The 13,433-nt window shown below is 56.9% G+C and overlaps 1 protein-coding gene and 1 long non-coding RNA gene across 3 annotated transcripts in view; one reads left to right on the forward strand and one right to left on the reverse strand.

Moving 5' to 3' along the window:
• Positions 1-12,394, reverse strand: part of LOC109317646 — a 20,722-nt gene extending 8,328 nt beyond the window's left edge. Inside the window, exon 1 of the long non-coding RNA XR_002103087.1 lies at positions 12,034-12,394. This is a non-coding gene — a long non-coding RNA (uncharacterized LOC109317646). The remainder of the gene's footprint in view (positions 1-12,033) is intronic.
• Positions 1-13,433, forward strand: part of GABBR1 (gamma-aminobutyric acid type B receptor subunit 1) — a 37,606-nt gene that overhangs the window by 15,585 nt on the left and 8,588 nt on the right. For both annotated transcript variants that reach the window (XM_019546450.1, XM_019546452.1), the window contains 9 exons: positions 33-193; positions 3,477-3,611; positions 5,053-5,223; positions 5,889-5,990; positions 7,072-7,137; positions 9,594-9,785; positions 9,938-10,180; positions 10,625-10,688; positions 11,791-11,868. In XM_019546450.1, coding sequence (XP_019401995.1) covers positions 33-193; positions 3,477-3,611; positions 5,053-5,223; positions 5,889-5,990; positions 7,072-7,137; positions 9,594-9,785; positions 9,938-10,180; positions 10,625-10,688; positions 11,791-11,868 — 1,212 coding nt within the window. The remainder of the gene's footprint in view (positions 1-32; positions 194-3,476; positions 3,612-5,052; positions 5,224-5,888; positions 5,991-7,071; positions 7,138-9,593; positions 9,786-9,937; positions 10,181-10,624; positions 10,689-11,790; positions 11,869-13,433) is intronic.

A 13,433-nucleotide genomic window follows, 5' to 3' on the forward strand; every position in this document is an offset into this window, starting at 1 on the left:
CCTGCTCCTCTCCTGGCCCTCCGGCGGCACAGGCAAGAAGGCGGTGCACATCGGGGCGCTGTTCCCCATGAGCGGCGGCTGGCCGGGGGGGCAGGCCTGCCTGCCCGCTGTCCGCATGGCGCTCGAGGATGTGAACAGCCGCAGAGACATCCTGCCTGACTACGAGCTGCGCCTCATCCACCACGACAGTAAGGTGAGCAAGGGGCGCCGGGGGGCATGGGCTTGGGTTGGGGCAGGAGAAGGGCAAGGGGGCAAGGGGCCTTGGGCACTGGGCAGGACAGGGGCATGAGGGCACTTGGATGATGGGCATGGGCAGGTGCACTGAGGTGAGGGCCATGGAGGCACTGTCAGGAGTTGTTTGTGTGGGCACAGGCACTGACATAGATTTGGATGGGGCACTGGCAGCAGCGGCATGTGGGGCACTAACAGGCCAAGTCAGGGGGCACTGGCCTGCAGCGGGCATGGCTGGCAGGGAAAGGACACAGTCACAGGGTGGGGGGAAGCCGGCATTGCAGGCACTGACAGAAGATGGGCACAGGTGGCACTGACAGAAGATGGCACGACTGGAAGTGGGGACAAGGGGTTGGCACAGGGGGGCATCACTGGGATATTGGCACAGAGGGCAGCAACCGAGGGTGTGGATGAGGACACGGCTGGAAGTTGGGCCTGTGAGGTATTGACCGGAGATGGAAGCTGAGAACGGGGCACTGCCAGGATTTGAAGGAGGGCAGTGACAGGAGGTGGGCACAGAGCATTGATTGGAGATGGCACAGTGACATTGACAAGACATGAGCACAGCTGGCAGTGACAGGAGTGTTCAGGAGGACAGGAGGTGCTGATGTGGCTTTGGATGGGGACATCAATAGAAGACTGGCCTGGGACGTTGTGTGGAGAGGGGTGTGGGGCACTGAGGCACTGAGTGGTGTGGAAGGGGGGTGGTTGGTGATGCCAGGAAATGGGCCTTGGGAGATGACAGGGCATGGGTCTGGGGTCACTGGCAGAGGATGTGAATGGAAAGGAACCTGGCATAGGCATCACTGCCCAGAGACTGGGTCAGGGGCACTGGGAGAAGGAAATGGGGCATTACCTGGGGAAAGACTGGAGATGGGAGTGGAGGCACTGACAGGAGATGGGGATGGGGATGGGGAAACTATGGAGGGACAGGCATGCCTGGTACAAGCAGAGGGGACTGATAGGAGATAGGATTGGGGACCCCTATGGGAGAAAGGCACTGGGGGCTGCACTAAGAAGTGGGTGGGGGGGCACGAGCAGGGAAAGAGGATGAGGGTATTAATTGAAGGTGAGCACAGGGGCTCCTGTATGTCAATGGCCTCAGGTGCCCTGCTGGAAGACAGGTGTGGTGGGCACTGATGAAAGATGGGGCTGTGGTCACAGACAGGAGAGGAGCACAGGGGCACTGGGGGCCGATGGCAGGTGATGGGGAGCACCAGTGCCAGGAGATGGGCCAGGGATCAGTAAGAGGAGATGGGAATGGAGAGCACTGACAGGAAGCTGGCACTGTGGAGACAGTGGGTACAGGTGAGATGGGCAAGGGAAGGGCCAGGGGCTAGGGGTATGGCACAAGGGCTAGTAAGTGTCCCAGGCCTTGGATGCCCTGTGTGAAGATGGCCAGGGTGGGCAGTGCTGGAGGGCGCTGGTAGGGGGGGCTCTTGGAGACATGGACTTGGATATGGGCAGGACAGCAGATAGGCCCAGGGCATGAAGAGGAGATGAGAACGAGGCATCGAGATTTCTCCAGTGACATGGAGGTGGGTATGGCTGGCAGTGAGTAGAGGTGGGGATGGGGCACTGATGGAGGATAAATGTGCAGGGCAGCACAGGAGATGAGCCCAGGGAGAGGGGCACAGGAAGGGGCCAGACAGGCCTATGGCTCTGTCACAAGTGGGGCAGGAGATGGGCCCAGGGCCACTGAGAGCAGAAGGGCACAGGGAGCCTGCCTGGAGCACATGCTGCACACATGTGCACAGGGATGTGGGCACAGGGACAGTGGGGGACACGCACAGAGGCACTGACTGAAGCACTGTGTGGGGTAATGCCAGGTGCGAGGGCGGGAGGATGCTGCCTTCGCTGGGGAGGGACAGAGTGCATTGGTGTCTCCAGGAGGGACGGGCTAGGGCAGGGATCTGGGAAGCCAGGACTCCTGGGTTCTGTTCCCATAAAGTCTTGGCAGGATGCCGAAGGCAACTTGCTCTGTCCCTTTTCGTCTGTCTAGTACAGAACTCCTTGTGTAGGGTCCCTCTGCACCCCCACCCCTACTTCCTCCCAGCACATGGTGGGGAGTGCACACAGGGAGCAGTGGGGAAACTGAGGCACAGAGCAGGAACATCACTCAGTTAGTCCTGACTCCTCATGTAATCCCCTAGACACAAGTCCTGTCCCAGGGCCTGCAACCAAACCCTGGCGCCCCTTCTCCCAGCTCTGTCCCTGTGCTGCGAGCCGCTCAGTCCCGTTCTCCCTCCAGAGCTGGGGTACAGCCCCGGGGTCTGGTCTCCCGCCACCCCACCCCCTGCATAGGAACCCAGCCCCTCCTTGCAGCACCCAGCAGTTTGCCTGTCCCATCCCATCCCATCCGCTGCTCCCTGTTCCCACCTGTCCCTCCTTGCCTGCCCATCCTTATGCAAGCCCTCTGCCTGCATGCGTGTGCCTGGGGCCCTCCCCTGCAGCCCCTCACTCTCCCTCTCCCGCCCCCCCATCACTGGATTTCCTTTGTCCCAGATCTCCGAACCTCTTCCTCCCCAACTGCCCCCCTCCGTGCTTCCCCGCTCCCTAGCGCTCGCAGGTTGCCATGGCAGTGGATGCTGCTGTGCCTGCTGATGCGGTTGTCATGGAAACTGATCCTCTCTCTCTCTCTCTCTCTCTCTCTCTCTCTCTCTCTCTCTCTCTCTCTCTGGGCAGCCATGTCCTGAATAATTCATGGCCCCTCACAGTGTCCGGCAGGGAGCGGAGGAGGCAGTGACCTCTCCCCCCTCTGCCCTTTCCTCCTCTCTACCCCCAACCTGGCCAGCGCCCACGAGAGCAGCAGGGAAGGTGGGCTGGGGGGAGGGGACGGGACCTATAGAGACTGCAGCACAAAAGGGGGATGGGAGGAAGTCAGGACTCCTGGTTCTCCTCCCAAATCTGAGAGGAGTGGGTTAAAAAAATGTGTGCGCGCACGCACAGGTTTGGGGCAGGGGCAATCTGGGATCCGGGGCAGGGGGCCAAGGGAGACGTTGGAGCAGAGAGCCGGGGCACCAGGTAGCTTCTCTGGATGTAGTGCAGTCTGGTGGGTTAGGAGGGCAGGGGGCCTGGGTCCTATCCCGTCTCTGGGAGGAGAGTGAAGCCTGGGGCCTGGGAACAGGGTCGGGGCTGGGAGCCGGGACTCCTGGGTTCCCTCCTTATCTCTTGGGCTCATGGTTGGAGTGGGGAGGTCTAGTACGTGGTACACATGTGACCTTCTGTCTGCCCCGTCCCTGCAGTGTGACCCGGGCCAGGCCACCAAGTACCTCTACGAGCTGCTCTACAACGACCCCATCAAGATCATCCTGATGCCCGGCTGCAGCAGTGTCTCAACCCTGGTGGCAGAGGCTGCTCGTATGTGGAACCTCATTGTGGTGAGCTACTCTGCAGGCACTGGGTGCCGTGCCTGGACCTGGGGGAGGTGGAAGAGCAGGGGGGAGAGGGGCCAGCCTGTGTCAGTGGGGCATGGGGGGGAACGGGTGTGTGGAGAGGTCAGTCAGCACTGTGCTTTGGGGTGTCCTAGTTCAATGGGGTGTGTTGAAGGCAAACAGCTCAGAGGACTGAGGCTGTGCATTGGTGTGGCAGGTTGTAGGCAGGGTGTGTATGTGTGCAAAGCTCAGGAGGCTTTGTGTATGTGTGGGTGTGCAAAAGCTGATCTGTAGGGGTGGTAGGAGGTGGTTATGTGTGCTGGAATTTCAGCATGTGGTTGTACAGGGGATGCTATGTGTAGATTGGCACGTGCTCGTTTACAGGTGTGGATACGTGTGTGGGGAGTGGCTGTGCGGCTGTGTAGCTGTGTGTGTAGGGTTTGGTGCAGGAAGGGCAGTGTTTACACTGGCACCTCTGTGTTAGGGTTAACAGATCTGAGCTGGTGCCTGCACTGGGTAGCGCTGGGTATTGGAGAGCGTGTGTTGGGTGGGGGTTGAGTGGAGCAATAGGTGTGCAAGCTCATGTGAGCACTGGTGTGTGTTAGCATGTGTGTGATAAGTGCATGTGTAGGGGGTGAGCAGGCATCAGTTTTTGGAGGTGAGTGAGCAGGCATGCCTATGTGTGCAACTGGCAATGCACGTGTGAGGAGGAGAGTTTGCATGTGATGCATGGTGAGTGTATGAGCAGGTGTGTTCATGTGTGATGGTGAGTGGGTGAGGGGGCTTGTCTGTGCAGCATACTGATGGCAGGTGTGCAAGTGGTGGTGTTGGCATGCTTTGAGGTGAGCAAGCTCATCTGCGCGTACTATTGCTTGGGCATGCACGTGTGTTATGTGTGTTGGAGGAAGTACAGGCCAGGCTCACAAGAGCTGTGTTAATGTGCAGTGGTGGTGTGCAAGTGTGTGATGACTATGCCATTATGTAGTGGTGGGTGTTCAAGGACTGCTTTATTGAGCAGGGGTTGGTGTGTGATGATCGTAACAGTATGTGAGAGGATGCCAGACCTCGTTGTGTGGGGATGAGCGTGCAAAGGCCTTCTCAGTGAGTGTTTGTGAGTACATGTGAGGTCTGTGTTGGTGTATGGTGGTAAGTGTGCGAGGGCTGCATTGGAGTTTTGGCAAGTGCTTAAAGGCTATATCGGTGTTGGGGGTGTGAGTGTGAGTGCATGGTGGTGGGTGGGCAAGGGCTGTGTCTGTGGGTGTATGAAGGCTGTGCTGGTGTGTGCCAATGAGTGTGCAATGCTTGTGTGTATGAGAGGACTGTGGTGGGCTGTGCTGGTGGTGCTAATGGGTGTATGAGGGCCGTAGTGGTGATGCCAGCGGGTGTGCAAGGGCTGTGCTGGCCTGTGGTGGTGGGCTTGCTCACACACTGTGTTCCTCTCCCTCAGCTCTCATACGGCTCCAGCTCACCGGCGCTCTCCAACCGCCAGCGCTTCCCCACCTTCTTCCGCACACACCCGTCGGCCACACTGCACAACCCCACCCGTGTTCAGCTCTTCAAGAAGTGGGGCTGGACCAAGATCGCCACCATCCAGCAGACCACAGAGGTCTTCACCTCGGTATGGCTGTGGCCCCCCAGCCTCTGGCAGCTGCCCGGGCTCTCAACCACCCCCATCCCTAGAGTCAGCCCTGCTCAATGCTCCCTTGTCACTACTGCCCCTACCCAATGCCCTGATTTCACAGTGGCTCTCCCCGGTCCCTGAGCACGTAGCCACCTTCAGCAAGTGCCCCGACTCCTCTGCTTGGGCCTACAATCTCTGTCCAGGGCCACAACCCTGCCACAGCCCATGGCCCCAGCCCTGCAGCCTCCCTGTCCAGTTCCCCAAGTCCTCCCTATCCTCACACCATGCCTTGACCCTGAAGTCCTACAACAGCCTCTGTCCAGCCCCTGACCCCACATTCAGCTGCACCCAGCACCCAGGTCCTTCAGCCCCTATTGTGCAGTTCTCCAATCCTGTCTGGTGGCCCTGATGCCCCCTATTGCCTCCTGCATTGACCCCCATCTTGCCTCCCTGATCCCTAGACCTCCTGTAGTGCCCCCAACCCAATGCCCTGCTGCTTCCTGCCATCTCCCTATGCCCCACCACCACCCCGCCCCTGCCTGCCCTTGCCCTTGCCCACCCCCAGCCTCTTGGCCTCTCTAGCTAACTCTGTGCTCTTTCTCTCCCTTGCCCCCCACACTCTTAACTGCCTGGTCCCTGCCTCTGCCTGCCCCTTCTCACAGACCCTGGATGACCTGGACCAGCGGGTGAAGGAGGCCGGGCTTGAGATCACCTTCCGCCAGAGCTTCTTCTCTGACCCGACTTCTCCTGTCCGTAACCTCAAGGTGATTTCCCAGGGTGAGGTGGGAGCAGTGCGGGGACATGGGGGAACCTTCTCTGTCCCGATGCTCAGTGCTAAGGCTAGTGCCGTCCGGTGCTGGATGGGGGCTGGGACCCAGCTCCACTTCCTCTACTTCCCATTCCCAGGCCTTGTCTGGTGACTTTGCTGCCCAACAGCCCTGCACTGAGTCAGGTGCCTCATCCACCCTGAAGTCTGGTTGTCCCTCTGGTGTGCTTAGGAATCCCCCTCCCCAAGCCCCATAAGCACAGGAGCCTCCCCAGGGAACCCACAGAGGCCGCGGGGTCCCGCGTTTGCCCAGTGTGAGGCGCCAAGGTCAGAACTGGGCAGGAATGTTTTGAGGTCAGGGCATGCCCAGCCGTCGGAGCGGCAGGCTCCTGCGGAAAGAAGCCAGCCTCTGCAGAGCTTTTGCCAGGTCCTGGCTGGAATCCACTGGCACTGCCAGCGGCCTGGTGGCTGGGGCACTCAGGGTGGCACGTGGCTCAAACTCCACCTCTGCTTGAGGCAAACCGGGGCTTGAAGCCACGTCTCACATCACAGTAACATTGCGGGAGTCAGCCTTGCTTTGGCCTGAGTGGAGCAGCTTCACTGAGAAACTGCTTTTCAAGCCCTGGGGCTGACCCAGAGTCAAGTCCCTGGTCTGGGTGCAGGTAGCAAGGGTTTGAGCTGGGCTCTGCTGCATGCCAAGGCAAGTGCTGTCACCACGGGGCTGTTTGTTTTCTCCCCAAGGTGCCCCCCACATCCTAGATCTGGCAGGACCCACATGCTCCCCCATTTAACCCATTCCAGCACCCCAGACATGGTCCTTGCTATATTGGGTCCTCCCTACTCAGTGCCCCCTGGGTGGGTCACAGCCTCGTGTGGGGTGGGAGTGACGCATGCTTGTGGAGGCAGAGATATGCAAAGCATCCTCTGAGTAGGTTGGCGAGTGCTGGGGATGGAGACCTGGCCCCTCCTAATGGTTGTGGGAGCAGAAATGGGGGACAAGTGGCGGGCGGGGAGGGTGTCTCTCCAAATGTTTCCCCTGCCTAACTCACCAATTGTGCCCCTGTGGCTGTCTCCCACAGCGCCAGGACGCCCGCATCATTGTGGGGCTCTTCTATGAGACTGAGGCACGCAAGGTCTTCTGCGAGGTGAGAGCCGGGGAGGGGGCTGGGCTCAGCACTGGGGCAGCTGGGGCCAAGCTACCTGCCTAGTACCGGAGGAGCAGGGAGGGCTGCTGTGCTCACAGATGCTGGCATCTGGGCCACAGCCCACATGGCCACACCTGCATCCAGGATCCGGCCACGCTGCCCTCTGACGCGTGCTGCATCAGAATCTGGCCCGCTGCCCGAGACCGGACGGTTGTGTTTCCTGCGTGCTTTGCACCACCAAGTCTGATCAGAGCCAGGTCCTGCCCCTGGCCTGGGGGGTCTCTAGGCATATTCTTTGGGGAAAATCCTGTGTGGCACCCCTTCTGAGGGCTGGAGCCCACGGTCCCACAGTGTGTCCCTTGGGCGTGGCGGTGACCTGTCCTGCTTTCCCGCTGGCCATCTCCCCAGAAACTGCCCAGAGAGAGGGGGAGCCTGCTGGATTCGTTTAACCCTTCAGCAGCTAGGAGTGAGCACAGGACACACACACGCATGTGTACACACACACGTGCGCACACACGTGCGTATGCGCACACACATCCAGGCTTTGCCCGGGGACTCTGAATACAGCATTGCCCCACACTCAAGAGGTGCAGAGTACAAGGGAGTACAGGGTCTTTAGCAGCCCCTGCCACTCCTGCACACAGTGTCCCTTCCCCTCCTCTTGGGCATCTGGGGAGGGCGGGGGCCTTGTCCTCATCCCTGTTTAAACAGGCAACTCAGTGACCTTGAAGATGGTTGCTGGCCTGGCACAGGCCTGTAGCTAATCTGGGCCTTCAATGCTGCAATGTGTCCCTTGGTTCCCTGCTCCAGCCCAGCCCTCCCTCTGCAAGTCTTCTCCCTCCCCCATCTTGTTCTTTCTGTGAATCCTTTTTAAAACCCTTCCTCTGTCGCCTGGTTTCATTGTTCAGCCCTCAGTAACTTTCCACTGCTCCCAGCCATCCCCTGCCAGAGGCAGTTGGAGCAAACAGTTCTTTTGCCTTTTGTGTGGCACCCCCACTGCCCTGCCTGGGTCGACCTGTTTGGTGAGCCCCGCTAATCCGCTGGCCCTGCACACACACATGCACACATACACACACACCATGCACCAGGCCATCAATGGCCTAGTTTTCATTCCCAGGGAGCGTTTCTGGAGCACAGTTAACCCTTCGGGGCCTGGTAACAAGCAGTGCAGGATTAGACAGGTAAACTGAGTCGTGTCCCAGCAAGGAGAGCCTGGAGCTGGGCCTTCTCTCACATACCCCCCGGGAGCCCTTATACCCTGCTTGTAGCCACAGCAGTGGCTATCAAGGCTCGCCAATACCTCATATGTTCAGCAGACAAGGCCAGAGGGCACCATGAGGCAGTGTTCATGGGTCCCTCTTGGCTCCTATCACCATGATTGTTGCATGGGTATCTACATGGTGGGGTGCGGGGGCTGTAGAGTAATCTCAGCACAACAGGGATCTGGGACCAGTCCACATCATATCCTTTCCCCCGGACCCTTGTGCCTGCCCTGTAGAGCCCGTGCCAGGAGAGGGCCCCAGACAGCCTGACCTCCAACATGGCACTTAGCTCCCTGCCCCAATGTCAGCCTGTGTCTGCCAGATACTTGCATAAAGACACACACACCACAGCACACAAGCTGCCACCATGGCGAGACCCTCCACATCCAGGCACATCCTCTCACCCACAGGTACCCCAGTGTCTGTGCGTGATACAGCTCAGCACCCCCACTCCACACTGCAGGTTGCAGAGACCATGGCACACATGGCAACAGAAGCACCACCACATGCCCTCCATCCGCTCCACATGCTCCACATCCTCCATGTGGGAAACGATCACGTGAACACCAGTATGCACAGCCACCCACCCACCAAACCAAAAGCACAGACACAACAACTCAGACATAACACACATATACCACAACAGCCACACAAGACACCCCCTCACCTACCCCACAGCATATATACACCAGCCCCGTTGCACTGCACTACAGCAGGCTGTCATCACAACACAAACATCACAACATGTTCCCTATCCCCTCTACACCCACTATAGCATCCATACATGACCCCTTCATGCAAACACCACAGCATGCACACACACACTCCCATCTCACCAAACACATACACGACCTCCACATGCATGACATGACGCATGCACATTAGCCCCCTACAATGCACCACAACACTCAGTCATTGCAACATAGGCACCACAACATGCTCCCCATCCCCTCCAAATACCGCCAGACTCACATGCTGCCCTTCTACACATACACCGTCCCCCAGACCCACATACCAGCACATACAAAACACAATGCATACTAGGTCGCCGTGGTGTTTGGGAGGATGGAATGGTCTGAGTTCAGATAAATGATTGAATGGAGCTTGTACTTGGACGGGTGAATGGATGGGTGCTTATGGGGAGGGACGTGTGGGTTCAGTGGCTGACAGTCCCCTGCCCTCCCCCTCTCACAGGTGTATAAGGAGAAGCTGTACGGGAAGAAGTATGTGTGGTTCCTGATTGGCTGGTATGCTGATAACTGGTTTCGCATCAAGGATCCTGCCATTAACTGCACTGTGGCTGAGATGACAGAAGCCGTGGAGGGACATGTCACCACCGAGATTGTTATGCTGAACCCTGAAAACACCCGCAGCATATCCAACATGGTATGGAGGGGTGGGGTGGGGAGACCAGGATGGAGACTCTGAATCTGAGGGGAGGCTGGGCAGCTGTCCCCAGGATGAGGGGGAGACCAAGGTGGAGCCGTATGTCCCCCTCACTGCCCTTATTCTGGCCTCCTCTCCCCTGCTGTGTGCAGACATCACAGGAGTTTATTGAAAAGCTGCAGAAACGCCTAGGCAAGAACCCAGAGGAGACAGGGGGCTTCCAGGAGGCACCCCTGGCCTACGATGCCATCTGGGCCCTGGCCCTGGCGCTCAACAAGACCTCGGCTGAGCTGGTGAAGAAGGGACTGCGGCTGGAGGACTTCAACTACAACAACAAGAACATCACCGATGAGATCTACCGTGCCCTCAACTCCTCTGCTTTTGAGGGCGTCTCTGTGAGTTACCCCCAGGCCCCTCTGCCCCTAACAAGACCTACTACATCTTCAACCTCTCCATCTTTGAAGCCATTTCTGTAAGATGCCCCCAGACCCTTCTGCCTCCACCCCTCTGTACATCCAACCCACACAATTCCCCAATCCTCCAGCGCCCCATCTCTTCTGGTGTCCCTCTAAGTGCTCATCTCACTCCTCTGGCTTCCCCAGGTCCCCAGATAGCATCTCCTCTCCGCCCTCCCCAAGCCCTCCAATATGGTCTCCTGGTGCAGCCAGTATGGCCAGTCTTTGCCCAGACACTGGTAGAGCAGGGCCATGGTGCCGTCTCCTGGGTGCTCTGCACAGTGACCTCCGTCCTCCTGCTGAGCCAGCAGTGGGGCCCTTTCAGCCTGGTGGATGTGGTCAGGTGCTCTGGGGTGATGTCCTGTTGGTGTCTCCCCCACACAGGGCCATGTCGTGTTTGATGCCAGTGGCTCTCGTATGGCCTGGACCCTCATCGAACAGCTGCAGGGTGAGTGACAGCTTTCCCCTTGCTGCTCACAGTGCACAGTGGCATAACACCCCATCTACAGTGCAAGTGTGCCTCACCCACCATATAGCAACCTCCCTCCACACCACAAAACAATCCACCAACACCATATAACTTCCAACCACTGTGCAACCCACCTACCACCACACACCAACCCTCCTATGCCACAGCAATCCTTTACCACAACCACAAAACACTATGCACAGCACAGGCTCCCACTGCCATATAATGACCTCCCTACACCACACAACTCTGAACATTAATACAAACCCTCCCACCACTATACATATCAGCACAACCCCATGCCCACCACATACCATTCAAGAACAGTCTCATACCACAACATACCAACACCACACAATCCCATACATATCAGATAACCCCAGGTATATAATATAGTGGAACTTATGGCCTATACAACCCCCTCACCTATAAAAAATGCCACCACCCCAGAACACAACCGTCTTACCACCACACAACAACAGACCACCATTATCACCATACACACAACAGAGCAATCAAAAACAGTATAGTTGTCCTCACCTCAAAGCAATCCAACTATGCAACACCATAACATACCACAACGCCCCTACCCCACAACTCAGCATGTGACAAAACCACACACTTCCAGCCTGTGTACAACAACTTCCACAACACAGAGCATCACCCCAAGCACACAACCACCCTACACCTCCAGCCAAGGTGTAAGTGAGACCCTGCTGGTACAGGAGCCCCCATCACTACACACACATCAGTGCACGACAAGCCCACTATGAAGATAACCATTCACCTGGATTTCTTCTCTTTCCCCTGCACCTCCTACCAAAACTAATTCACTTGGATCTATACACTCCCAATGGTCTCTCCACATGCACACACAACCACACACGCCTACATAGGCAAGCTTTACAAATAGATAATGCACGTGTTTCCCCTACACTATGGGGGATTCAATGCAAGGTTCCTATGTACACCTCTCCATCACACGCCATCCTTCCTCCCCTCCTTTAGAGCTGCTCCCAGTGCTCCCACCCAGCCCCTGCCATCCCCTACCAGTGTGTTACCCATCCCTTTCTCCTGGCAGGCGGCGTCTACAAGAAGATTGGTTACTATGACAGCACCAAGGACAACCTGTCCTGGTACAACAACGATAAGTGGATTGGTGAGCTGGGGACCACCCACCTCTGGGGATTCTGGGAATTACCCACCATAGGCTAGGAGCATGGCCAAGTTAGGTGGAGTTTCACACATGCTGGAGATTAGGGCTAAGATCCAGCATGACCTCAATAAACTGGAGAGATGGTCCAAAATCGATCAGATGAAATACAATGCCTTGCACTTAGAACAGAATAATTGCATACATAAATGCAGATCGGAGAATGATTGGCAGCACTGCAATACTGCAGAGGAGGGCTGGGTGTTACCTTGGACCACAAGTTGAATGTGAATCAACAGCGTGCTCTCGTTACAAACAAAACCCAGAAGTATTCTGGGTCGTATTAACAGTAGCATCTCTTGCAAATCAGACAGTGATTCTTCTGCTCTGTTCAGCATTGATGAGGCCTCACCTGGAGTACTCTGTCCACTTTTGGGCCCAATGCTTCAAGAAGGATAATGACAGATTGGAAATGGTCCGGCACAGAGCAACAAAAATGATTAGAGGCCTGGGAGGCAAGACTTGCAAAGAAAGGCTGAAAGAATGAGGGTTATCTAGCCTGGAGAAGAGAAGACTGATGGGAGGATTTGATAAGAGTCTTCAAATACCTGAAGGGTGATTATAAAGAGGACGGAAATAGACTTTTCCTTGTGGCTATAGGGGACAGACTAGGAGCAATATCTTCAAATGGCAGCAAAGGAAATTTAGGTTGGAGATTAGGAAGAGCTTTCTGAGTAAAAGGGTGCCCAAGCATTGGAACAGGCTGCCTAGAGAAGTTGTGGATTCTCCATCCCTGGAAATTGTTAAGAGCTGTTTGGACAGACAGTTGGCTGGGATGGTTTAGTCAGGGATGGTTCTGCTTGGAGCAGGGGGCTGGACTAGATGACCTCTGAGGTCTCTCCCAGTCCTTCTTTCCTATAATCCTGTGATCCTCTGTGGCTCAGCAGTCAGGAGCCTAGAAGCCTGTGAGGTCTCGGGGGTAAAAATGGGTCCTGGAGGGGCATAGGTGGCCTAGGAGGGTGCACATGGCCCTAGGGCCTTGGGGGAGCCTGTGGGAGTGTGGAGGTTCCCTACAGCATGCAGTGGCTCCAGTGGGCTTGGTGGCAGCATGAGTGCAAGTGGGTCCCATGGTGTAAACGTAGGTTAGCAGGGGCATGCAGGAGGATACTGGGGACACGTGTAGCTTGAGGAGTTCGCTGGTGCGGGTTTAAGGGGGGTTCTGGGGGAACCTGCAGGACATAGCAGGGGGGTGAGAGATATGTGGGAAGCCACCAGGGGTACTCATGTGAGTCTGGAGGGTGTTCATAGATTCACAGATGTAGGGTCGGAAGGGACCTAAGTAGATCTTCAAATCCAATCCCCTGCCCTGGGCAGGAGAGAGTACAGGGCTCAGATGACCCCAGCTAGGTAATTATCAAACCTTCTCTTAAAGACCCCCAGGGTAGGAGCCAGCACCACTTCCCTAGGAAGTTGGTTCCAGATCCTGGCTGCCCTGACTGTGAAGTAGCACCTCCTGATGTTCAGCCTGAACCTACTCTCAAACTACTTGTGGCTGTTATTCCTTGTTACTC

The sequence above is a fragment of the Crocodylus porosus genome, unplaced genomic scaffold (assembly GCF_001723895.1).
Source record: "Crocodylus porosus isolate Cpor-Errol unplaced genomic scaffold, CroPor_comp1, whole genome shotgun sequence".
Classification (NCBI taxonomy): domain Eukaryota; kingdom Metazoa; phylum Chordata; order Crocodylia; family Crocodylidae; genus Crocodylus; species Crocodylus porosus.